This window comes from Juglans microcarpa x Juglans regia, chromosome 8D, assembly GCF_004785595.1.
Source record: "Juglans microcarpa x Juglans regia isolate MS1-56 chromosome 8D, Jm3101_v1.0, whole genome shotgun sequence".
Classification (NCBI taxonomy): Eukaryota; Viridiplantae; Streptophyta; class Magnoliopsida; order Fagales; family Juglandaceae; genus Juglans; species Juglans microcarpa x Juglans regia.
Genome location: NC_054608.1, coordinates 25,461,557 through 25,488,475, shown reverse-complemented (window position 1 = coordinate 25,488,475; position 26,919 = coordinate 25,461,557). Strand labels below are relative to the sequence as shown.

General features: G+C 34.7%; 3 protein-coding genes across 3 annotated transcripts; 1 reads left to right on the top strand and 2 right to left on the bottom strand.

Annotated features, from left to right (window-relative positions):
• Positions 1-8,303: 8,303 nt before the first annotated feature.
• On the bottom strand, positions 8,304-9,341 carry LOC121242348 (uncharacterized protein At4g02000-like). Its single transcript, XM_041140224.1, has one exon. The coding sequence runs from the start codon at positions 9,339-9,341 to the stop codon at positions 8,304-8,306; it is 1,038 nt and encodes a 345-aa protein (XP_040996158.1).
• Positions 9,342-14,892: 5,551 nt separating this feature from the next.
• Positions 14,893-15,860, top strand: LOC121243081 (early nodulin-like protein 1). Its single transcript, XM_041141140.1, has 2 exons — positions 14,893-15,175; positions 15,457-15,860. The coding sequence occupies exons 1-2, from the start codon at positions 14,974-14,976 to the stop codon at positions 15,828-15,830; spliced, it is 576 nt and encodes a 191-aa protein (XP_040997074.1). The 5' UTR covers positions 14,893-14,973; the 3' UTR covers positions 15,831-15,860.
• Positions 15,861-16,830: 970 nt separating this feature from the next.
• LOC121242861 (DEAD-box ATP-dependent RNA helicase 27) lies at positions 16,831-26,502 on the bottom strand. The gene is made up of 12 exons (XM_041140856.1): positions 25,900-26,502; positions 24,932-25,117; positions 24,014-24,199; positions 21,936-22,019; positions 21,570-21,611; positions 21,282-21,353; positions 20,550-20,849; positions 19,741-19,779; positions 19,556-19,660; positions 19,192-19,260; positions 18,984-19,109; positions 16,831-17,456 (listed from the first exon to the last, which is right to left on the bottom strand). The coding sequence occupies exons 1-12, from the start codon at positions 26,251-26,253 to the stop codon at positions 17,274-17,276; spliced, it is 1,746 nt and encodes a 581-aa protein (XP_040996790.1). The 5' UTR covers positions 26,254-26,502; the 3' UTR covers positions 16,831-17,273.
• Positions 26,503-26,919: the final 417 nt, after the last annotated feature.

Genomic DNA, 26,919 nt, shown 5'->3' with positions numbered 1-26,919 from the left:
TCTCTCATCGACCTATTTCTCCTTCCTTAGTAGTTCATTTTTTCTTTCTTGTAATTCCAGGTGCATGTATTGATCACCATTTGCCCACTTGAAAAACTTGCAATATGGTAATCCCTGATATTTGCAAACATATATAAAAAATGTTAGATGTTTTTAATTTGCAAATAATTTATTAAATATGTTACATTACAAGTGATGTAGTTACCTTCGTGTTGTAATTTGGACACCCAAAGTAGGGGTGGGCTTCGACTCCGACGGAGTCGGAGTTCTCGTTTCTGACCTCCGACTCTGACAAAAGTCGGAGTCGAATTGCAACTCCCACTCCGACTCTGAACTGGAGTCGGAGTCCGACCCCGATCGGAGGTTGGAGGTCCGACCAAAGTTCAGAGTTCCGATAGGATGTAGGAGCTCCGACCTCCGATAGGAACTCCAAACGGTGGTCGGAGCTCCAACATCCGATTGGAACTCTGAACTATGGTCGGAGCTCCGACCTCCGAATTAAATTTCCGAACTCCGTTCGGAAATAAATTTCTAGTTGTTATTTTCTGTTCTTTTTTCTTATTATTTAAATTTTGTTGTTCAATTTCATTTCAGATAGTGAGCAACATATCTTTTTTTTTTTGGTTCTGCTCGAGCGTCACGTCGAGCGCTCATCGAGCGAACCACTCTATATGGGTTCCGCTCGAGCGCCACGTCGAGCACTCATTGAGCAAACCACTTTGTATGGGTTCCGCTCGAGCGCTGAGTCAAGCGCACATCGAGCGAACCACATCGTTTTACATCTAGGTTCTTTTTAAAAAATTCAGAGTCGGAATTCAGAGCTCCGAACTCCGACTCCGAAATCCGACCACTCCAACTCTATCGGAGTCAAAATCGGAGCGGATGTCGGGCGGAGTCGGAAATTCCAAAATTTTGCCCAGCGCTAACCCAAAGAATGGTTGTCTTAGATTTCTGGGAGTATTTGAGTATCTGAATGTAGCTTGAAGATCACAGAAGCACAATGGTTGACAAGTACGTATACCAGAGGATGAAGAAGATAGAGTTGATGATGACATTCTAACATGAACCATAAGCACAGTGGAAAGGCACACATATCAAAAGATACATATTTCTGAAAGCATCATAACCTAAATATTATTGAGCCACCACCAATGTTACTGGATTTACATGGGAAATTTCAGTTCTGATTAAACTTCACACCATTGAGCACTGAACATCATAACCTAAGGGTCACTAAAAACTTAAGGGTCACTAAAACCAATGGTGTCACTAATTAGCATAGTTCTGAGTGAACTGTACAGCAATGAGGGGGAAAAAAAAAAAACCAAACTACATGGCACAATTTACACAGTCCCAGCCTGCTTGCTGTGCTTATACCTAAACTACCATAGCATTAGAAGGAGAAAAAAAAACTCCAACTTCTGTAATCTAAGCTGCCAGAATTTTTATTCATTAGAATAAGTAAAATAATAGAAGAAGAGAGTTGAAATTCCAGAATAACTGTCAACATTATAATAGACAGACAATAAACAGGAGAACAAACAAATAGAAGTTGGGGTGAGGACAAAAATCCAGAGAATACAATGAACAAAAATTATAGGAGAACTTCACAGAATAAACTAGAGAACAAAAGGTAACTACATACTTGTTACCTTAGTCTAATGAAAAAAAAAAAAACAATAGTCTGCCCCATGAGGCAGAGTAGTCTCATACTTACAATAATCACTTTAAACAAAAAATAACTTCATTACAATAGTCTCATACTTGTTCAAATACAATAAACTAGATAACTAGGTCAAAGAATAAATCCACGTTAATCCACCCCATGACAAATTCGACAACAATAAATAAATAAATTCAATCAGGAGATATTACTTCTGATCTAGCAATTACCATAGGAACATAAACAATAAACTGATTCACTCATACTTGTTCAATATTACCTCTCAATATTGAACAAGTATTACCTCTCAATATTATCTCATACTTGTTCAAAAACGATAAAGTAGAGAACAGATTCACTTGGTAAATCCAGAATCTGCCCCATGAAAAATTCGACAACAATACAAAAATCCAATCTCAATATTACCTCTGACCTAACAATTACCATAGGAATATCAGAATCTCATACTTATTCAAATAAACTAAAGAACAACTTCACAAAGTAAATCCAGAATCTACCCCATGAAAAATCCGACAACAGTACAAAAATTCAATCTCAAAATTACCTCTGACCTAACAATTACCATAGGAATATCAGAATCTCATACTAGTTCAAATAAACTAAAGAGCAACTTCACAGAGTAAATCCAAAATCTGCCCCATGAAAAATTCGACAACAGTACAAAAATTCAATTTCAATATTACCTCTGACCTAACAATTTCTATAGGAATATCAGAATCTCATACTTGGTCAAATAAACTAAAGAACAACTTCACAGAGTAAATCCACAATCTGTCCCATCAAAGATTCGATAACAAATAATAAATTCAATATCAATATTACCTCTGACCTAACAATATTACCGGGCGAGTTAGGTTTCGGGATGAACAGGAAGGGGCGGGCTAGGATTAGGGTTTCTAGATGAACGGGATTGAGGCGGGCTAGGGCTAGGGTTAGGGTTTCAAGATGAACAGGATCATCAGCGGGTTAGGGTTTCGGGATGAATGAGATTGGTGCGGGTTAGGGTTTGAGATAGGGAAACTGACCAAAAATCTCGCCTTCGTGGGAGACGAGAGGCCGCGGTGGAATTGGTTCTGCGGGAGACAAACCGAGGATAGACGTGCTGAGGGATGGCCCAGAGGGGGAGGGACGCCGAGTCGAGGCAGCCGCTTCGAGTCGACGAGTTGAAAAAGAAAGCTTCGTGCGGAAGAAAGATAGAGAGGGAGGGAGGGAATTAAGGGAAACTGAGGAGACGAAAAAAAAACGAGAGAAGAGAGAGAAGAGCTTGCCGGTCGAGTGAAGAGATTCATTTTCAACACAAAACAAATCGTTTTGCTTTTGCCACGTAAGCCCCGTTTGCACGCTGCTTGCATAGGGCGTTTGCAACAAGCTTGTCTATGTTAAAAATGATGGGAGGGTCTTTCCCACTATGGAAAGATTGTAGACATTGGGGAATGCTTATAAGGGGTATGTTGCCATAAAGAAGTTTGGAAGCTACCCATTGCGCAATATTGTGAGCGCATCGTTGTTGAGATCGATGCATTTTTTTCATTTGCCATTCTTCAAAGTTGCTAAGCAGATGCTTGGTGTCTCTTACATTGGTCTGCTTTGTTCAATCAGTTGGTTGTTTTGTTCTGGTTATTGCATGAACAACTTACTTTGAGTCTCCTTGAATAAAGATCTTGCTCAACCCTCTCTTATGTGCCTCTTCAATTGCAAGTAGTGTCGTTGTAGCTTCTCCAATGTTGGGATTTGTGTTGTGCAGAAAGGTGGTGTTTATAAAGACTGGATCTCCTTTTTCAAATCTACAAACTGCTGCTACTACACTGCCATGACTTTTGCCTGCTACATCAAAGGTTAAAACGTGGAAGCTTTCGGGTGGGAGTGATCTTAAGTACTCTTCCTGATGGTTTTTTCCTTGCCAGGCTTTGGTATATTCATTGAAAGCATTGAAGATTTTGAGAACAAACAACTCAATGGTTGAGATGATTGAGTTATGGATTACTTGATTTCTTAGGAACCAAAGACTATCCATGGCAAGGGTGGCAAAGAGTTGGAAAGAGTGTCTCATCTTCTGATAGGTGCAGTTCAATGACGGGATTGAGGATGATTTTGATCCAAATTGAGATAGGTTGAGTTGCAAACTTATCAATATTTATGGGCCACTGTGATTGTCTCCATAGAATCCTTGAGAATGGACAATTTAGAAACAAATGGGTAAGGCTTTCCTCTTCAGTTTTACATAACAGGCAGAGTATTTGGTCATCTCCAAGGGGAATGACTCTTTTTAAAAGAAATCTGGTCGGCAAAATGTTATGATGAATTTTCCAGAGGAGGAGCTTTAGCCTGTCTTTCATTTTCAGTTTCCATAGTTTCTTCCAATTCTCAATTGAGTGTTGGGTTGAGCTATTTTGTTGGTTGTTTATCATGGCAGCATAGGCTGATTTGACAGAAAAATTTCCAGTTGAGTGAAGTGTCCATTTGATTTTGTCATCCCTTGTTGTATAGTTATAGTTAGAAAGAGAGTTTTTTGGATCTCATTGACAATATCATTGGACAAAATAGCATATAGGAGTATGGTGTTTCATCTTCTAGGCTCCTCAAAGGTTAATTCCGCGACTTTTAGATTAGGCTTTCTGGTATGATTGTTCGGGTTTGGTTGGGGTATGTGGTTTTGCAACGTAGGAATCCAAGGGTCAAGCCAAGCTCTAGCAGTGGTACCATTATTGATTTGGAAACAATAGCTTAACTTAATGAAATCTTTTTGTTTTAGGAGGCCTTTCCAAAACCAAAAGTCTGTTGATTTAGAATTTAATTCAAGAAAAAAAGTATTCCTTAGATATTTGTTTACCAGAAGATTTTTCCAAAGATTATTGGTGTTGTTTATGATGTGCCAAGCATACTTAGGGATCAGAGGTTTGTTGAAGAGTGTGTTGTTTTTGAGACCCAGTCCTCCTAAGGATTTAGGTTGGCAAATGGATTTCCAAGATTTAGGCGTGAAAGCTTTGGTATTTTGATAATCTTTATCCCCACCAAAATCTACGAGAAGAAACATCCATTTTTTTGTGATAGACTTTGGTACGCACATGGTAGACATTAGGTAGGAAGGAATTGTGCTGGTTACTGTTCTGATTAAAGTAGTTCTACCAGCTTCAGAAAGAATTTTTTATTTCCAACCTTGCAGTCCGTTTTGAATCTTTTCAAGAATATCTTTAAGAAGATTTTCCTTAGAAGCTTTAATGAAGAGGGGTTGGCCAAGGTTCTAAGTTTTGGTGGAAAATTTTTAAAGTTGAGAATCTCTCTTATTTCCCTTTTGTTTCTAATGTGAGTGTTGTTGCTGAAGTGGATAGAGGATTTTCCAAAATTTATTTTTTGTCCAGGCCAAGAGGAGTTGGTATTAAGGCAATTTGTAAAAGTTTTAGCAGTTTGGGTATTTGTCGATCCAAAGAGGATGAGATCATTTGCAAACAGGAGATGTGAGAGTGGTGTGCCCTATCTAGAGATTCTAATCCCTTCCAAATTTTTGCCAATTTCTTCTCTAAGAATCAATTTTGAGAGAACCTCGCTACCAAGGATGAAAAGGAAAGGGGATAAAGAATCTCTGTGCCTAAGGCCTCTAGTGGGATGGAAATAACCAGTAGGTGAGCCATATATGATGATGGAGTATGATACTGTAGAAATACATTCTTTGACCTAGTTGATCCATTTCTGGTTAAACCCAAGAGATTTAAAAATAGAGAAAAAGGAAGGACCATTCCATAAAGTCAAATGCTTTCTTCATATGAATTTTAATGGCCATGTTTCCTTCATTGCCTCTCTTCTTTTTCAGATGATGAAAGACTTCTTGTGCCATAATTGTGTTTTCATGGATAAGTATGCCTGGCACAAATGTTATTTGATAAGGAAAGATGATGTTGCCTAGTAAAGTCTTCAATTTGTTTGCCAAGATTTTTGCAAAAATTTTGTAGCAAACATTAGATAGACTTATGGGACAGTAGTGATGGACAGCATTCAGATTTTTTATCTTGGGAACGATAGCTATATTAGTATAGTTCATTTCTTTAAGGGTTTTCTCATGGATGAAAAACTTTGTATGGCAGCTTGCAAATCTTCCATGATTAGATTCCAGTAATGCTTATAGAAGAGACCAGTGAATCCATATGGGCTAGGGGCTTTTGAGGAAGGAATTTGCTTGATTGTGTTTAAGATTTTCTCATCAGAACAGATTTTGCAAAGGAATTCATTCTCGTACTCCATAATCTTGTTTGGGAATAAAGATGCAATCTCCTCAAAAATATCAGGATTAGAAGTGTTATAAATCCTTTGAAAGTGTTCCTGGAATTTTGTTGTGATAACTGAGGGATCAGAAGTCCATTGCATGTCCTCCAACTTTAAAATGTAAATCCTTTTCTTTCTGTGCCTAATGGTAGTGGAGGTGTGAAAAAATTTTGTGTTGAGATCCATGGTAGTTAGCCAAGTGTTTCTTGATTTTTGGTGCCAGAGGGATTCTTCTCTTTTAAGCTACTCATTGAGATTTTCCTTTATGTCCTCTTCCAAAATGATTGAGTTTTGTGTTGGCTCTGATTTTTTAAATTCATTGAGAGTATTGTTGAGGGTTTTTATTTTTGTTTGAATGTGACCAAAATAATTGATATTCCAGATTTGTAAGGCTTGTTTAGTGGCTTTTAGTTTTCTTTTGAAGATGTAAGCAGCGGTTCCAACAAAATTTGTATGTCACGCTTTCTTTACTACCTCAAAGCTAGTTTAGTCTCTTGTCCAAAAATCCTCAAACTTGAAAGATTTTTTTCCCATTTTGACTTCTTATGGTTTCCAATAAATTGGAGAGTGATCAGAGGACGCCCTAGGAAGGGATTTTGTAGAGGCATTAGGGAATAGATTATTCCAATTGAGATTTGTTATTCCTCAATCAAGTCTTTCTTTAATGTTGTTATGGCCATGTCTATTATTAGTCCAAATGTAGTGAGGGCCAGATTGTCCTAAGTCTATATCATGCCAAAATTGTCCATGTATTTTTGCAGATCATTCAGAGATGAGGTAGATGCAAAAGGCTTTCCACCAATTTTTTCTGCTTGCTTAAGAATGGTATTGAACTCACCTATTGAAATTACAGGGCCATAGTATTTTACAGTTAGTGAATTTAGAAGACTCCAAAAGTGAGGCTTGTGCTTTTTTTTTTTTTTTTTTTTTTTTTTTTTTTTTTTTTTGTGCTGGACAGTATACTAAATTCAGAAGTCAAGGGGCATGAGCTAGATTAGAGTAGACTAACATGAATATTACATTACTAGAATATAAACAGTCTCAACAACAAGTTTAGGGTGCCACATAAACAAAAAAACCTTCCCATTTCCCAGATGGGGGATTATAAACAAAGTGGGAGAAACCTAACATATTCACAATATTAGTAGTATTTACAGATTGAAAAGAGCTTTTGAAAGAAATATAGCATCAGGGTTGAGGTTCCTGATATTGGCCTTCAGATTTCTGATTGCACGGGGTCGACCAATACCCCGGCTATTCCATGTCAATATCCTCATTGATTCTATGGTGGCAGTTTTGACCCTGCCACTGTGGTCATTGGATTCAAAGGGAATAGGTCCATAACTTTGAGAGTTGGAGAAGTTACCATGCTGGTCATCCTTGTCCAGATTCTATTGTGTGAATCTGTGCTTCTTTGTATTGCGCCTTGGGACACGTCATTTCCTACATACTGGTAGGTCCTGAGAGGTTGTGAAGACTTCTTCAAATGTTTCTCTTAATATTTGCTTTGCTACCTGGGAAGACTTTGGGCTGCATCTCTTGGACGGTTGGGGTTGCACTCTACTTCCCGATGGTGTATTCTTTCTCTTTCTTTGGGCTTGTGTTTCACGCAGATGTTGGTTTAGTTCATTGTTAAGTTCTAAAATGGGGTGCTCGAGTAATGGGTTGTTTGTGGTTGGGCTAGTAATTTTTGGTTGGGGCGAATAGGTTCCCGTCTGTGTGAGGTTTGGTGTTACGATGTTGGGGTATGGCCTGGCTTCGGTTGGGTATGGGTTGGAATCTTGGGCCTGATACAGATTGGGTTAGGTTGATTTGAATGGGTTAATTTCCTACTGAAATGGGCTAAATGTTTGGGCTGGAATGGGTTGCTTTCCATTTGTTGTGGGCTGAAGGTTATGCATGCTCAACCCGATGGGCTTACCAGTAGAGAAACTTTTTGGTTTTAGGCCAGGTTTACGTAGGGGTTGTGGACTATTTTAAACTGTGATATTAATTGATGGAAAATTGATGGCTCTAGGTTAATTGCACTATTTTCTTCAATTGTTGTGTTTTGGTTCAGAATTTTAGAGGGGTGAATTAAAGTAGGGACGCCGGCTGCAATTTTGGCTGCATTGCAACAATACAAGGGTAAGTTGTGGGGGTTTCTGGTGAGGCCACGTAATTGAACTGTTTTGTTGTTTTTTCTATAAGAGGCTGGTAGAGATGACCATCCGTGTAGGAGACATGACTGGATGGGGCAAAGGATTTAGATCGTATGCTTTTATGCGGCTGTCATTTAAGCCCTTTTATGGCTTGTCTATTGGTCCTGATGAATGCCACGTGTATGGGTTGATTTGCATGGAGTCTCTGCGTCGTTGCATGGCTAAATCCCGGGTAGAAGAAGAACAGTACTGAAGCCCAAAAATGCACTATTACCACCTTTGAAAAGCATGTTTTGTTGAACCTTGGTAATTTGCCCACTAGATTCTCCTTTCTTTTCTAGTATTATTTTACATTTTCCTTTATACAAAGGTTGATTCTGGAATTGCTTGAGAGGATAGTTTTTAACTGAGATGTTGATGTTGTTCATTGGTTCGTTGATTCGGATTGGAGGTAGCGAAGGTAGTCTCTTGGGATTTGAAAGCTCAGAAAGGGGTGTGTTTACTAGATTTTCTTCCACTCTGTTGGTTCTTTTTTTCTCTTGTCCTTCTACACTCATGCTTTGACCATATTGAGGTTCAACGTCACTTCCATGTACATGAGGGCAAGACTGGTGCACATGGCCAAGTCTCCCACATATGTAGCAAAACTCTGAAAGTCTCTCATACTTGAATGTGATTTTTGCAGGTTGTCTGTTGAGTTGGGGAAGAATGAAACCATCTAGTAGAGGCTTTGAAGTGTCTATTTCAACCCTTATTCTTAGGAATCTTTTGACAAAAGCTACAATGTGGTCAAATCCTAGCAAGTTACCTATTACTCTACCGATCTTTTCTGCATTTTCTTGGGTCACCAATTCTAGAGGAAGCCCATGTATTTGTATCCAAAACGCTAAATACCTTAGGTCCACTTCTTGTAAACTGTGTCTTGGGAGCCACTCTTTTAGGATCATGTGATAGCCTTTGAAGTTCCAAGGCCTTTGACTGAAAATTTTGTTTTTGTCTTGTGTAGTGGGGAAGGTGAACAGGAACGTGTTTTGATCCAGATCCTCTATGGTAAGTCCTGTGATGAAACTTTGTATGGCCTTTATGGCAGCGTGGAAAGTGTATTTGTTTAAGGGCTTTGTGGATACAAGCTTTCCAACATGAGCATGATTCGTGACTATTGCTGCTGCTTCCTTTGCTAGCTCAAGGATAAGGTCATCCCAGGTTAAAGCTACAGTTTGGGAGATGAGATGGTCAATGTCAGGTTGAGTTTCTTTCATGGTTGAATGGTTGGTGTGGGGAGGAACTCTGTGATGGAGTTATTGTGATGGGGTATGGTTGCATGGTTTTCCTTAAGGATGCTGGTTAGGTCTAAAGGGTTTGGTAGGGAAACTACCAAGAGAGAAAAGAAAACTCATCTAGGAAGAGAGTCGGGTCTTGAATTACTTTATAGACATCTTAATAATGCATTGATAATTGTACTTAACAAAAACAGTAATAAAGCATACAATAATATGATAATGATTGTCGAAAATGGCTTTTTCTTGATGCATCGGTTGAAATGGGTAATGATAATTATTTTCGTCCTAGTAAAATTGTGAGAAAGTATAATTATGTTCATATTATTAAGATATTCTCCCAAGTTAGTAAATCCCCTGAAGTTTTAGTTTAGTGCAGCATATTTCAAACCCAATTGGCTTCAATAATGAACAAAAAGAATTAAAAATGAATTTATAAATTTATTTTATAAAATTTATTTGTGATTAAAGCATCTTTTTTATAAAAATATTAGAAATGTTTTTTGAATTTATTTATATTAATTTAAACATTGTATTGCCAAATACATGCCCCTAGCTAAGACATACCAATTAAACCATAAATCAACCTATGAAAACAATTTAGTTCTAACATAAACTCATATACATTCTTTTTTATTATAAAGAAATATTATTCAAATTTATCTTTAGGAGGCAAATTATTATTAAAATGCTAAAAAAATGCTTTTATGTTTTTATTCACAAGTCTTCCTTTTATAGGCATCTTAATAATGCATTTGGCACTTGACAAAAACTGTAAAAAGATATACAATAATATGATAATGGTCGTCGAACAATTGCCTTTTCTTGATGCGTCGGTTGGAAAGGTAATGATAATTATTCTCGTCCTAATAAAATAGTGGGAAAGTATAATCACGATCATATTGTTAAGATATTCTCTCAAGTTAGCAAAACACCTAAAGTTTTAGGCTCCGTTTGAATAGTAAAAATATCTCATCTCATCTTATTATTATAACTTTCTCAAATTTTCACACAAAATATAATAAACAATTCAACTTTTTCAAATCTCAAAATAATAATAATATTAAAAAATAATATTCTAATAATATTTTATTTAATTTTCAACTTTTATCTAAAATTATCTCTTCTGACTATCTCACTAGCAACAGATTTCAAGCCCAATAGACTTCAATAACGAACAAAAAGAATTAAAAAGACTAGAAAAAGTCATGTCATAAGTTTCTAATAGTGATGATAAACACAATTATTTTTACAATTATTTACAAAAGCATATTTAATATGAAAATTTTTTATAAAATTAACATTATTTTATAAAAATATTCTCATTTTAAAATATAATTGCGTAAATATTGCTAGCAAGAGATGCTGCCCAAGCAGTCCGAAGCATTGCAGAACACACACTATAGAGCCAAGGTGATGTAGAGATGCTAAGTTATCTACAGTGAAATGTGATACATGTAAAAAGAGGCAAATGAGGATTCCCACAAGGTGGCACTGAGATATAGCTCAAGTGTGGAGAATAAAAAATTATCCTACCATGTGTTCAGCCTATGTCCATAAACAGTTCTATTCGACAAGTCGCCCATGATAGCTTGAATTCAGCTCGATTCGTTTATTAAATGAGCCGCTCGTTAACATAAAATTATCATCGATTATTAAATGATACAACTTGTATAAAAATCAATTTTATTGGTATAAACTCAGATAATTTAATATTTGTTATTTTTTATAGTATTAACTCTATATTTATACTGAAGAATATCTTAAATATTTATAAATATTAGGAAATCATGTTTCTAATTCTCAACATGTTACTTAAATTGTTAGATATAATCATTGATATATATATATATGTATATATAAAATTTATTAAAATATGAGAAAAAAGTCTATTTTTTGGTTAAAATTTGTAAATAAAATAATAAAATAAAATATAAATAATCTATTTTATTTAAATGAAGCAGAGCATGAACGCACTCGAATATTAAATAGCCTATTCAAGAACATAAAATCTAACTCGAAAAAATGATTCAGTTCAACTCGTGTTTGAATAAAAATTAAACGAACAAGACTTGACCATGACATGCGTACTACTTGCTTGAACTCGACTCGTTTATATCCTTAATTCGGCCATGGTTGAACGTTTTGATTTATGAATATAAGTTGTTGATGTATTTTTTCTACAAAGGTGGATGTCAACAGTATGATTGTAGTGCCGATGGAAGTGCAATGCTCAGAAAAGCTCATCTATGACATGAACAATAATAAATACAGAAAATAAGAATAAATGAGAAACACACATATTTACATAATTAGATAGTAAGGCCTACGTCTACAAAGTCTAGAGAAGGTAAAGTCCACGGTAAATAATGTTTATTACATGCTGTCACGTCCTTTCTAGCTCTCGCTTACCGTGATAATGAAAAGAGGGGGAAGAAGCTTCCTCCCCCCTTGAAGTCAAGTCTCCCCATTCTATATGGTTTAATCTGTTTTTGGTCTTCACTTTTACTTTTTTTTTTAAAAAAAAATTTAGTATTATATACTCTTATCTTATCCTATCAATTCTTTACTTTAATCGTTATCAATTTTTAAATAATTTATTTATTAAAAACGCTACTCTCATCAACAATTAGGTCCCGATTAGATCTCGATTAATTTTTTTTATTTAATAATTAAGAAAATGTTTTTTAATAATATTGTGAATTCTTTTTTAAATATTTAAGAATATAAAAAAAAATTAAAAAAAAAAACATTTTTGCTCACCCAGCTCATGCTGTACAATGTATATTCTCTGTGAGGGTAGCAGTCAATGTTTTGAATACCGTACTGGACGCCGTACCGGTCTAGGCACTGGAACGAAATATTTCGGTACCGGTACCGTTTCGAAATAGCGTTTCGAGATAACGTTTTGAGATAGTTGATATATAAATAAATTATATATAAATACATATATATAAATTATAAATAGTCTAGTCTAAATTGGGGGTTAAAAAATAAGCTTGTAGTTTGAAAAAACGAAAAAAAAAAAAAAAAAAGCGAAATATCGGCCGGTACCGGCAGAAATATATGGCCGGTATTTTAGCCGGTACGGAACAGATATAGTACCTATACCAGCCGAATGATCGAAATGAAAAATTTCAACAGACGGTACGGTATGAAATTTAAAACACTAATAACAGTACTCTTTATTTATCTCTAAAGGCTCGTCTTGTCCTATCAACCCATCACGACTTTTCAATCACTTTCTCGACATTTTCTACCGTAGGACTCATTCTTCTAACAATACCCCAAGATAAGTACTTATATTTACTACATATATAGAAGATTCAATCAATTTGTTTTTTATAAGCTCATAAAAAACATGATCTTAAACATAATTAAACAAGTACTAGTGATTAAACCATGTTTAGAGGAGAGTGCTTGTTATAGATAATAAGTCAATGCTCAAAATAAGTTTTTCTTTTATTCTTTTTTTTTTTTATTTTATCATAGGCTTGATTTTTAAACCGAGTTTGGTTTGCTAATTTTTGCGAAAAAATTGTGATATGTTATGACAAATTTTTTAAATATATTGTTTATGAAAGGAGAATTAGAATTTTGAAAGTTTTATTTGAAATAGTTTTGTATTTAGTTTATGAAAGTGGATGGTAAGAGTTGAAAGTCGTTTGAATATAATTCTTAAAGGGTCTTTTTTTTTTTTTTTTGTTTGGTTGATGATCGAATGAAAAATCTAAAAGTTAAAATAGTTTAATGTTTAGATTTGAAGATGTTTGGTTGAATTTTGAAAATCTTGAAAACTTTTGTGACAATTGACAAACCAAAAATGGCAAGATTTTCTCAAAGAATTTTTCATTTATAGTGTTTCTACGAGGAGTCTTGGGAAAATTCACGGGGCACGACAGAAAATTTTGCATTATTCACATGAACAATGAAAAAGTTTTGCCGCATCACATGGGTTCTATACTTTATGTTTTCCCCCTGTTTAAGAGCAGGCTCTTCCAAATTGCCTTAGGCCATAGTGGAAGAAGCCGCCAAAATCATTTACGTATAATTTTTTAAAAAGAAAAAAAAAATCCAATTAAAAAAAATTGATTAATTCGAGGAGAGAATCTCAAAAGTATTAAGTAGATATTATATCATTATTAGTATTAAAATTATGCCGCATAACAATTATTTCAATTATTCTCGTTCTAATAATACACTTTTCTTTTGTCATTATTAGTTTAATATATAATATGAAAATTATAAATAGATAAATCTAATTTTTGAGTGTTTATAAAAAAATTTTGTATAATCCTTTGAAAAAGGCGAGCGTCCACTTTTTTCCAAATGTGTAGTTTGTTTATAAAATTCTATTGGCAATAATGATTATAATTGCTTTTAGGGTTCGTTTGGATGCGAAGAATATCTCAGAATATTTATGAATAATAGAAAATAATTTAAGTTAAGATATTTTATTAAGTTTTGAAAAAATAGAGAAAAAATAGAATTTGAAAATAGTTGAGAATACGTGAAAACAATTGTGTTCTCAAATGGACCCTAAGAGTCTAAAGCACATCTTGTAAAATTAGATTTGATAAAATCATCTCTAAATCAAAAATTTTCTAAGAAAGATTAAATCGATTATTAGTTGAAAATGTGGTATAAAATCCTAATCAATAATTTTCCTTTGCAAAACGATAGGAGTTATTTTTAAATAAAAATGCAATGTAAAAATAAAAACAAAATTATTTAATTTTACATTTTAAAATAATAAAGGTCTTAGGGTATGTTTAGAACCTAAACACATCTCAACTCATTATTATAATTTTTTCAAATTTCAATACAAAATATAATAAACAATTTAATTTTTTCAAATTCTAAAATATTAATAATATTAAAAAAAAATATTTTGACAATATTTTATCATCTCAACTTAACTCAACTCAACTCGTTTCAACATCCAAATACAACCTCAATCAAAATTTTAAAAATTTTAGTTGTCCCATAACCTCTTGAGCAGGCCTAAGCCTATTTTCCTTATGTTAAATGGCCACATGATTAAGCCTATATATTCGAGAATTGCTACTTATTATCATTTTAATGATCCTCTAATGTTGTGACATCAAATATTTTGAAAGTATTTATTATATATGATTTATTTATCAATTATCTAATGCCATATCAGAGTATATATGTTAAACAGAGAATGATTAAAAAGAAGAATGAAGAATATTTTTAAGTCACATACCCATCAATATATTCCATGCATGATAATTCCCTATATATACACACTCCCCTAACCCCTTAATCGGAAGAATTAGGGAATTATCATGCATGGAATATATTGATGGAATATATATATATATATATATATATATATATATATATATATATATTCTTTACACAACAGTTCATACGTAGTCAAAGATCATAGCCCTACTTCTTCTTAACGGCTACATCCACTTCTCACTCCCAATAGCTCTCTCCCTCTCCTTCGGTAACAAACTTCAACTGCAACTCTCTTTTTAAGTCCAACAAGAGAATCATCTAAATCTCTCTCAAACACAGTCGATTTTCCTTCCCACATAAACCAAGTACTTAGCTATCTAGAGCTCCCCTAAAAGGTCCAAAAATGGCTTCTCTCACCTTCACATTTTCCTCCAAACTTCTTCTGTTCATGATTCTTTGTCTCTCATTCAACCAATTCTCTTTCGTTGCACCCGCCGAGTTTGAAGTTGGCGGTGATCATGGCTGGGTTGTTCCCAAGTCTAAGAATGATCAACTGTACAACCAGTGGGCTTCTGAAAACAGGTTCAAAGTTGATGACACTGTCTGTAAGTATCATAATATTTACTTTTCGAAGAATGATTTGTGTAAATCCAAGCTCTTAAAAAAAAAAGAATAGCGTTACCCATGATTTCGTATTGAATTTTCTATGACATGATTTGTTGATATCAGTTGATGTCCATTTTTTCTTCTCCCAAACCTTTTAATTTCCCATCAAAGAGTCATGTTCAAGCATCAATATCCAACAAAAGAAGAAAGATTCTTCAGGATACTTTTTTCTGGGATATATGCTTACTTTTGTAGTATCATGCATGTATGAATTACTCAGATTTCAAGTACAAGAAAGACTCAGTTTTGGTGGTGAGTGAGGAAGAGTACGAGAAATGCCACTCGGCTCATCCCCTGTTCTTCTCCAACAATGGTGACAGTGTCTTCAAACTGGACAGACCGGGATTGTTCTATTTCATCAGTGGGGTTTCTGGACACTGCGAGAGAGGGCAGAAGATGATCATCAAAGTTTTGGAGACTGCACATCCTCCCGATCAATCTGCAAACGGCAACACGACAACAGATATTCCAACCCAAAACAATGCTGCTGCTGCTGCTGCTGCTGCACTAGTATTTGATCAGAATATGAATCCCATTTCTTCTCCAATAATTTTGCCCTTCATTGTGTCGTTCTTTGGGCTCCTTTTCGTCTGAATGCATATATGCAATGCTGGTTGGTTCTTAGTGGTTGTCTCATTTTTTTCGGTTTTAGAATGGTGAGTAAGATCATGGAGAGACCCATGAATTTAGACATTAGGAGATTGTCTTTGTCCTAAAATTTGGATTATTACTACTTTCATATATGATATGAGGATTTGATTTTGCATATTAATCGTAATTATGATCTGTTGTTCTTGGGATGATTTTTAGGGCTTGTTTGGAAAATATTCCCAACTCAAAATTCTCATTTCATCTCATTCCTAAACATCACTTAAGCACAAATACTTTCAAACTAATCATTACAATTTTTTCAAATTAATCATTACAACTTTTACAAACTTTAAAACAAAAAATAAAAAACAATTCAAAATTTTTAAATTCTCAAATAAAAATAATATTTTAACAATATTTTAAATTTTATAATATTTTTTATTCAACTTTTTCTCTCCTTTTTCAAAACCCTATAAAATATTAAAGCCTCGTTTGTTTTTATAGATGTTTTCACATATGAGATAAGATGAGTTGAGATTAAAGTTAAAAGTTGAATAAAATATTATTAAAATATTTTTTTTAATATTATTTTTATTTTGAGATTTAAAAAAGTTAAATTATTTATTTTAGTTTGTGTTGAAATTCGAAAAAATAATAATGATTAGATAAGATGAGATAAATTAAAAATTGTGAAAACAAACGAAGCCTAACTCAAACTATCTCGCCACTATTCACAAACTATTTTATTACTATTCACAAAATTTTCATCTCATCTCACTCTCTAAACTTCTCCGTCAAGTTCCTTGAGTTTTACGAGAAAAACTCAAATTCTCCAATATATGGAAGAAAACAAGAGTAAATTTGTGTTGCAGAAACAGAGGCTGAATTAGGTCAAGCTGAGTGATATTCATTTTTGTTTTTATAAAAAATGTTTTAGTTAGACAGCTCAATACATCCAATGCAGTAGAGAAGGTCAGGTGGAATCAACCCAATACAAACTGACTAATACAAAAAATTCTGTATTTTTGTTTTAGCATCTTGTTGTTCCAAAGCATCATTAGCTACACTACAAAAGCTGAAATGAAACCCACTAAAATTACAAAGAAAATTTATAAATAGAACCCTCTATACCAAAACTTGAGTAGACTCGGCCGAGACTTTCTGCATCCATGGCTGAAAGACCCAACAGTTTTAATACAAGTTATCCTCGCCACCGGCATAATGGTCAAACCATTAAAGTTAATACAAAGAATAGATCAAAATCTGGTTCACTCACTGAGTTGTTTTGTCTCGACTTACTAAGATACAAATTGAAAATTCATAAGCTCGATTCCTGCTGTATGCAAACTTGGAATTTTCAGTTCAATCACTGCTCAAAGAATTTATATTTAGAGCTTGGCTTCATAGCTTATGGGGGGGCACATTGGTTTGCCAACCCTGTCCCGGCTAATACCTTACAAATTGTCGTATATCATCTCCACCTCCCTGCCTTCCATAAGGGCTGCTCTCACTGAAACCATGTCGGCCTCCCTCAACTTTTCGCACTTTCCTTCTGAACTTTGAGGCACCGCTATCTATGTTCAGAATTACCTTCGGCGGGTTTGAAAAACAGAAAGAAGCAGCAACAGCCTGCCCAAATCCCAGAACGCATGCATTACATTGGAAGTTATATACTATACCGCAATAAATTAAATCCATCAATTTGAAAATATTAATAATAACAATAAATACAAAACCTATGTCATCAAATTTTTTCCCAAAATGTAGATTCACAGGGTCACCTCCAACCCTAATTACTCAGGTTGCATTCTCATGAGGCCAACCCAGGTAATTGGCAAAAGCTTTTGATGATTTTGAACTAAATAGAGCCGGTTGTCCCAATCAGTTGTCCTCATGAGAAACAACCGCCCCCCCTGCCCTTTTTCTCTCGCTATATCGGCATGGTGAGTGTATTTTTCAAGGACACAAGTTAATGGATATGTTATAATTATTACTTTCTTTGCGTTAGGTAATGGATATGTTATTATAAAACTTGGATTTGATGCTGGAACACCAGGTGTCAACTTTTGATAACATATGACACGCCATTTCACAGTATACTCAATAACTCTGTCAAAGGATCAAGTGAACTTCCAAGAAGACACGCTCAAACTACCCAAAACCCCCAATTGAGAATTGGCTAGGTGATAGTTTTATGTAAAACCAAATTGCCCCATAAACCTAAATTCAAGGAAGCCCTTAAACCTTAGATTTCTAGAACATTCTGATCACTACCAAAATTGTTGTCACCAATACATATTGAATTTACCTTGTTTAACTAATACCAAAGCTGAGTAACTCCTGTGCCTTCCTTTTTAATCCAAATTTTGGCACTGCACAACCGTGCATTGATCGTGTTTTTTTTTTATCACATGGAGTGCATGTTTGGGATTGCAGTGGTTAATATAGCTTTCAGCTTAAGACTTATAGTTTTAGAACTTAAGTAATGAGCTCTACTATTAAAAAGTTATTTACTGTATGATAACCATGTCTAAAGCACTCTCAAACATGTTACATTTGTTTGGAAACAACATAAAGTGTTTTTTGAGATAGAAATGACATAAAAAGTCATTTGAAAATTGTAGTGTCATGCTTGTGATTAGATAAAATGGCAAAGTTGTAATTATATGAAAATTGTATGGAAATTTTCACCCATTGATAGTTTTTTTTTAATTGAAATTACGTTCCGCGTCATCCAGAAAAGCACGTTTGAGGAAAAGCATCAAAATAATGCTTCAGCTTTTCCTCGAACATATTTTTTAGCTTATTTGAGATTAAAAAGTATTTTAATATGTGACACCCAAAACAACTTAACTTTATCATTAAAGAGCTTTTAAGGCTATTTAACCACTTTTCAAGGCCCCTAATGCAAATCCCAAACAGGCCCGGGACCTCACCAAGGCAGGGCACTTCAGACCCACTCCTAGGGAATAAACCCCAGATACATGACCCTGGCAGAACTATGTATCAGGTAATCCAGGGAAAATCCTAGTGTGAAATTGAACCCAGGATATCTTGGCCTATACTCATTCCAAGCTGGTCCTTTGACCACTAAGCTGCACCGACATGTAGAATGATAGTATATAGACATAAATTTCCTTTAACCAAGGAAAATACCTGCAGATCAAGGCGATGAACATCAAAGATGTCTTTCATAGAGTGAGAATTATATGCCAATAAGTAGGACCGGTATGCATCTTTAGCCGACTTGTTCAAGTAATAGTTGTTGGCCACCAACTTTTCCTGCAATGATACAATTAGTCCAATCTAAATCAGTTTATAGAAAAGATGCTAATAATTATTTAATGTCAAAGCAGGAAAGTACCAGGTGAGACTGCACATTAGACAGCTTCTTCTGATCAAATTCATACTCTTTAACAGGGACTTTTGCTGCCTGAAAGTGAACATGACATCTTAACTTCAATGCAGAACAAGCAACTAACATAGCAAAAATTTAAAATGAAGAGAAAAAAAAGGACATTGGCCACCAATTGTGCCCTGCTCAATTTTCTTCAATGGACATTCCGCCACAGTAGTCATTGTGATAATACAAGGGCAAAGAAATGGCTTGTTAGCATCCTATTAAAAGGACGCGTCCAGATTATAGAAAGCATTGTATAAAGCAGTAGTCTCTAGTTCGTTTCAGATTGGATTATTTTTCCTTTTCTTATTCAGTAAATAAACTATACCTTCAGATAGCGAAGGAACTGCAACTCTTCAGGTATCAAGAAAAGAAGGGCATTTCCTTTTGCACCTTCACCACGAGCAGTTCGACCAACCCTATGAATATATTCCTGAAAGCAGCGACCCGAATCAACATGGATGAACAAAATTGATAACAAAAATATGCTAGATCATGGAGGAAAGTACTAACCTTGGGTTCATCCGGAGGATCATACTGCACAATCCAGTCCTACAGAGGGGGAAAAGTCGAGAAATATTCATTAGGTTCAAATGTTGAAGTTACATAAGTTTAAGAAAACAGAACCGGGGCTGCATCAACAAAGTAAAAGGTCTAATGATGTTAGCTAACTTTCTAACTGTTGTATCAGCTACAACATTTGTTAAATGATGGCCCCCTTTTAATTAAATTGGGTCCAAAGGTTTTCAGGCCAGACCATTTTCAACAAGAAGAAAAGCCGATGCAGATTTGTAGCAGATTCAAACCCTAGGACGGTAACCAACCAGGGAAGTGCATTAAGCATTCACAAATTAGTTTACATTGCAAAAGACACTGAGGGCTCGTTTGGGTAGTGAGATGAGATGAGATGGGATGATATGATTTTAGATAAGTTGAATAAAATATTATTAGAATATTATTTTTTAATATTATTATTATTTTGGGATTTGAAAAAGTTGAATTGTTTATTATATTTTGTGTGGGAATTTGGGAACCTTGTAATGATGAGATGAGATGAGATGAGGTGAGGTGAGATGGTTTATGTATCCAAACGAGCACAGAATATGCACATCTGAAATTAAATTCATAAGGTAAAAATATGAACTATAACAAGCATACCCATTTAAATTAGATATGATTTCTGATATACTCTCACAGTATGTACTATGTATTTTTTAGTTATATATGGCTAATACAAAATTAAGTTACAACAACAACAGTACAAAAAAAGAAAAAAAGAAAAATAATAATAATTGAAAAAAATGAGTAAACAAAAAAACTACCACATCAGGAATATCAAGCCCACGAGCAGCAACATCAGTACATAGCAAGATTCCCTTTTCTGCTTTGCAGAAGTTAAAAAATGTAGTTGTTCGTTTCAGCTGCTTCTGCTTTCCATGAATATCGAGGCAATCGAGCTGAATGTATCTCAGAAGTTCAGAATGGAATTTGACTGAATTACATGAAGAGAAGAAGACCATCACTTTTTTTGACAGATTCCTCTTCAAGAATGAATACAAAAGAATAAATCTTTTGGCACTGGATACAACACAGTAGCCTTGCTGCAGCCCTTCATTGGTAACCTAAAACCACAAGGACCTTTGTCAGATTTTAAAGGTGAGGATTGAAGAATAAGCAAAAAAATATAAATAAAAATAAATAACTAAGGGTCGACTTTGGTTACACTAAGGGGTATCTCCATACTAATAGAGTCTCGCACTTTTTTTATTGGGTATCGAACTAATAAGAGTCTCACACTTTAAAGAATGTATTAGTAGTGGCCATATTACTGAAGCCACTAGTCTCTCATGCTCAGATATCCAATAACATTGCTGTTAAAAGGTCTAACAAAAAGATCATGTTAAAAGGTGTAATGGCAGCAATACCATCAGTAGCAATTATTCCTTCTTTATACACCTTTTTCCTTTTAGCTCTATCTCACATAATCAAAGAAGTTATTGGTGTGCACTGTGCAGATCAAGTATTCAGAAACTAAGCGTATACTACATTTTTACCTTAGTCCTCCCATCATCCACATCAATATACACAGGGGTTGTCTGAAATGACAACCGTGCAAGATCCTCAACCTACATTTTACCAAGTGTAAAACCTATTAGAAGTCAAGACCAAATCAATGATTGATATTAACAGAAACAAGAAGGCCAAATTTACATCATCGCTCAACTTTTCCATACAGAGAATTTTGGTGTATAAAAATGATAAATAGAGTAAATTATTTACAACATGGTAATTGGAAAAAGTAAAAGACTAACGACTATGAGGTTTGGATATGATGCACTAACCTTCTTAGTTTGGGTGGCTGAAAATAAAGCTGTTTGCCTATTCTGCACATTGAGTAGCAACTCACAATCAGTCAAAGAAATTGAATATTACCATTCATGCTAACATTACCTAAAATGGCCCATGACTGCTCAGCCATGTAAAAGAACCTTCTTTCAGAACATCATTATGTATCATTTTATTTTCCCTCCATTATCCTCAAAAGTACAAAATTGGGGAGCAAAGAAAACAAGCTAAATTGGTTTGAATATGATAGAGAAACAAGGTTATTTTCTCACAATTATCTATTCTTTTCCATTCTTCTTCCGAGAAAATGATTATTTTAGATCTCCCTATCTTTAAAAAGGGACATGATTAATATAGTTTACCTTTGGTAGAAGCTTAATAATCTGCTTCATTTCTTCCTCAAAGTTTGCTTCCAGTATCCTGTCAGCTTCATCGATGATTAGGCACTGTAAACTCAAGTTCGAAAAGAAAAGGATAATTAGAATGTATATCTTTCATACATTGTTACTTTGGGATTCAGCTATTGTATTGAATGGGATTTGTTTTAATGACTTTTATGCTGCTTTTCACAGCGCTTATCTTGTAATTAAGTTCATCTCTTGTAATTATGTGGATTAATAAATTCTTCTTACTTATCACAAAAAAAAAAAAAAAAAGAATGTATGTAAACCTGCACAACATAAAAAAGGCAAAAAACCGAGGCCCCTTGCAGAGTTTCAGTGAATGGAACAATCAGCATGGCATAACTGACATAAATACATAAAGACTTAAGAGGGAAGGGTAAAAATCTCTTCAAACAACACTGTACACAGTTAGCTCTTCCCATTAATGTGCAAGTTAGAACGGACTTCTTGGTAAGTAACAAAAAACATACAAATATGGTACCAAAGGGCAATCAACTGCTAGCTGCTTTATGCTTGCAGTCAAAGTATGATACCCGTGGCAATATGGAATTACTTGTAGCCATGCTTGTAGGAGAGGTAATCACATTCATCCTATGCATTGCTAAAAAATTATCATTGCGGGTACTCTCTCTCTCTCTCTCTCTCTCTCTCTCTCTCTCTGGGAGGGGTTTTTTCTTCCATACGTTGTTATTTTGGGCTTTCGCTATTGTATTGGATGGGACTAGTTTTAATGATTTTTATGCCGCTTTTTCCAGATCTTAGCTTGTAATTAGGTGTTTTCTCTTGTATACTTCCTGTGTACTTGGGCTGTGCCTGATTTTGTGGATTAATAAATTCTTTTTACTTATAAAAAAAAAAAATCATCACAACCCAGCTAAGCATGGGATCGGGCACTGGACTATCAATCATCTATTAAAATACGAATAAATAACCAAGAAGTTGCCTATCTATGATTAATATGTCAACCATGTGTAACTAGCAATCAAGTTAATACAGGTTAGGTACTTGAAATAGGAATTGCTCACTAAATGGAGGACAATAGCGCACACTGAAATTCAATGTGTTAAATAGAAACTGAGGAAACTTATGTAAAGGGAAACAATATGGACTAAAGATATTATTTTTTTTTTATAAGTAACAATATGGACTAAAGATATTATATTCACTTAGCTCACCAAATAATCAATGTCCTTCATTACAAATAAATGAATCCTGAATTTAGGTTATACAAGTATATAATATGATGAAGAACCTCTATCCCAGCTTTATCTTAGGCAAATGTAATGAAACTCAGGAGTGAAACTCACAAACCTAAGCAAGAATCTAGTCAAAATCAACTCATAATCAAGTAGCTCATTGCCGTTACTAGTCAGAAGATAGATAAATTGCAACATCATGTATTAACTAAGTAACGAAATGATTAATATTAATAAGCAGTATCTATCCACATCGAACATCCCAGTAAACTTAATTTTGTGAAATTGATTTTATTTCTCAGTTTCAACCAGTTTAAAAAACTTTTCACTTGACAGTGTATATAAACAAGACTAATATACAAGTGGCTTCGGATCAGCTCGGTCAAAAATGAATCTAGCTCAATTTGTTTACTAAATAAGATGTTGGTGAACACAAAATTACGATGCATTATTAAAGCTACAGCTTGTATAAAACTCGAATTGGTTCATATAAGCTCAGCTCATATAAGCTCATCGAAAGTCATAAACTTTGTATTTATTATTTTTATACTAAAAACTATAAGTTTACAACAATGAGAATATCTTATGTAAAAGGATAGAGGAAATTGTGCTACTAATAAAATACATGTTAAAATTATTATGAACATAGCATCAATATAAATACATATAAAAACTATATAAAGATAGTATGGCATAATACTATCTTAAGAGAGAGACATCAATAAATACATGTTTATAAAGAGAGTCACTCACCTATAGCACCCTGCTCCAAACCAGCTAGTATGGCATAATATTGGGAACAAAAAGACTTATGAGTATGTATAAGTGTGTATGCATTACCTTCAAGTTTTTGAATATAAATCCCTTGGTATTTTGAAGATGGTCAAGAAGTCGACCAGGGGTAGCTACTAATAAATTCACTCCTTTCACAATGCGTTCAGCTTCTCCTCTTCTAGCTGAACCACCAATAACCAAACCGAGAGTCTGCGAGTGGTACTTGAGAAGGTCTTTGGCCACAGCATGGGTCTGAATGATTTAAATGGTGAATTAGTCAGCATCACCCAGTGATCAATGCAAGACTGAAATGCTTAGGAGATAACAAACTAGAAAGTGCGAATGCCATTGCCAAAGAAAATCAAATATTATCTTCACTAGAAGCAAGATTTGTGTGCCTCCAAATATTCATGTGTCATAGGCATAATGTTATCATCAACCTCATAGTTTCATATCTTCTTTGCAATCATTTCATAAGGTATTTTACTAGTCAAATATCTTACCAGATCCAAATAGAATTGGGGCCCATAAGTGCCATGATCGGACTCCAACAGTATGGAAGCAAAACACCAAAGCACAAAAAATATCCAGTAAATCAAACACTTTGATCATTATTTTTCTAAATTTACATTTTTCCACCTTACATGGCTCGTGTTGTCGAAAATAAAGTTGACTAGACCAACTGCAAAAAACATAAATGAAAATTATGTTTTTGTCACAAACCCATTAACCTTTTGGTATCTTCACTTTGATAATACAAAAGATATGACTGGCATGACAAAAAATGAGACTTCTCAAGTAACTACAGTAAATAATCCCTTCTCCCATCCCATTATTGCAAAAGGAAGCACTTACTAGACTTTGAAAGGAACCAAACTATTTTCACTTGGACAATGCAGTATGGGCATCTTAATTGAGAAAGTAAGACTGCATAGCTATCAAGAGAAAATTGCACTAACAATCACAGTGACCAAGTATATTTACCTGTATTGCAAGCTCTCTTGTTGGACAAATTACAATCACTCCCGTTCCATTACGAGGAGTAAAATGTATGTGATATAACAACTCAACAGCTGGTATTAGAAAAGCAAGGGTTTTGCCAGAACCTGTCCTAGCAGCTCCAAGAACATCTTTCCCTAGCAAAAGTGGTGGAATTGCTCTGGCTTGAATCTGCATTTTTAAAGACAGGTAAGTTGTGCCAAGCATAAGGTTATACAAACATGCAACATGAAGTACACAGATAAATATTTCTTATTATTCATTACAAATGACTGCATAGAAAATCTGCATGGCATTACCATGGAAATCCCATGTTCTCGCTCTAAATAAAAAGAGAGAATTTTTCCTTGGAAAAACATGACATACAAGAACAACAATGATACCAAAGAGGCACACTGCAGAAAGCAAAAGAAAAAAATTATTAAATGAAGAAACATGAGCTATGCGATGCATAGCTAAAAAACGTCAGTCACTAATCCGTGACCTTTTACTCTTGCGTCTTGGAGTCGGGTCCATAATGTCACTAAAGGTAAAGTTCTTATAAACCCAACAAAGAATCACCAAGTACATTTAAAAAAGAGATATTCTTAGTAAGGTTCACTCATTTGGAAGATATCGTACCACACCTTGAGTGCTTGAGAAATTCCTCAAGCATTTTCAACTTATTTTGGAACCCAAATTCCTATACAGACTGAGTCAAATTAATATTACATTCTTAATAATCTTCGATCTAAACATAAATAACATTACAATATTTTTTAAATTATCAAAAATCATTTTCGATCGAAACAAGAAAAGGCTTTAAATTTCCCTCTTCCTCAGATTTATTGTTCTTTTCATCTTCCTTCTCTAAGCTACCAAACGAGAAAACAGGCACAAAATAAACCAAAGAAAAAAAAGGAGAGACGAAAAAAGTTCATATATAAACTTTAAGAGGATAGCAGTAGCTATACCTGAGTCATATGCTGAAATCTCATATCCTTAACAGCATTGAAAGTGGGCTCAGACAGTCCCAAAGATTCAAAGGATTCGTCACTCATAATCCCAGACCCTCCACGATTACTGCTCACCTTCTTCTCCTCCTCTTCCTTCAGCTCCTCACCATCTACCCCACCATAATTTATCTGTTCCACGCCATCCTCCTCCTCTTTTTTCAACTCCTCCCTCTTCTCTTGCTTCTTCTTCGTCTTATTCTCCTCAGCTTCTTGAGGTGCCTCTTTCCCTTTCTTAGGCCTCTTTCTCTTGCGCTTCTCTTTCTTCATTTCGTCAAAGGGCTCCGCTTGGTTTTGCTCCGCTTGTTCTGCCATGGCGGCTGATTGTAGAGTTTCTGAGAGAGAGAGAGAGAGAGAGAGAGAGAGAGAGAGGACGGTGGAAACTGTGAAGGCTAGGGTTGCCGTTTGGGCGAGGGAGAGAACAGAAGATACCGTTTGGGCGAGATAAAGAAAGCAGAAGATACGGACGAGAAAGAGAGCTAGGGTTTCGGTTTGGACTTCGGAATTTGGGCGAGAGAGAGAGATCGCACGGCTGCTGAGTGCGGAAGAATTAAGGGTTTAAGAAGAATGAAGGGTTTTTTTTTTTTTATATATATATATAACCTGGGTACCGGGTTTGGTTTCATAACCGGACCTGGATCGGATTGGTTCGGATTTTTCAATGCGGGTTTCTAGATCACATTCGAGTCGGAATCAGGTTATCTGTTTTTAGGATCATTTGGTCCGAATGAACGGTCCTATTAATAAATATCTTTAAATTTTTTCTTTTAATAATTATCGAAATTAAAAACTGAAGAAATATTTTAAAAAATCTTATATACTTCAGATAAAATATATAGAGATATTTTAAAAAGATTTTTCTATAAATTTTAGAAATAAACCAAACTTAAGATTGTCATGTTATGGAGAATCTTTTCATATTTTCAATTATTTTCAAATATAAATATTGTCCCATTCTTGAGAATATAAAATCTAGACTCT

Coding starts and splice junctions, on each gene's coding strand:
- LOC121242348 (XM_041140224.1), bottom strand. CDS start 9,341: ATGAAAGAAACTCAACCTGACATTGACCATCTCATCTCCCAAACTGTA.
- LOC121243081 (XM_041141140.1), top strand. CDS start 14,974: ATGGCTTCTCTCACCTTCACATTTTCCTCCAAACTTCTTCTGTTCATG. Junction 15,176..15,456: donor CAAAGTTGATGACACTGTCT/GTAAGTATCATA, acceptor TGAATTACTCAG/ATTTCAAGTACAAGAAAGAC.
- LOC121242861 (XM_041140856.1), bottom strand. CDS start 26,253: ATGGCAGAACAAGCGGAGCAAAACCAAGCGGAGCCCTTTGACGAAATG. Junction 25,118..25,899: donor GATTTCAGCATATGACTCAG/GTATAGCTACTG, acceptor TTAAAAATGCAG/ATTCAAGCCAGAGCAATTCC. Junction 22,020..24,013: donor TTATATTCAAAAACTTGAAG/GTAATGCATACA, acceptor TTGAGTTTACAG/TGCCTAATCATCGATGAAGC.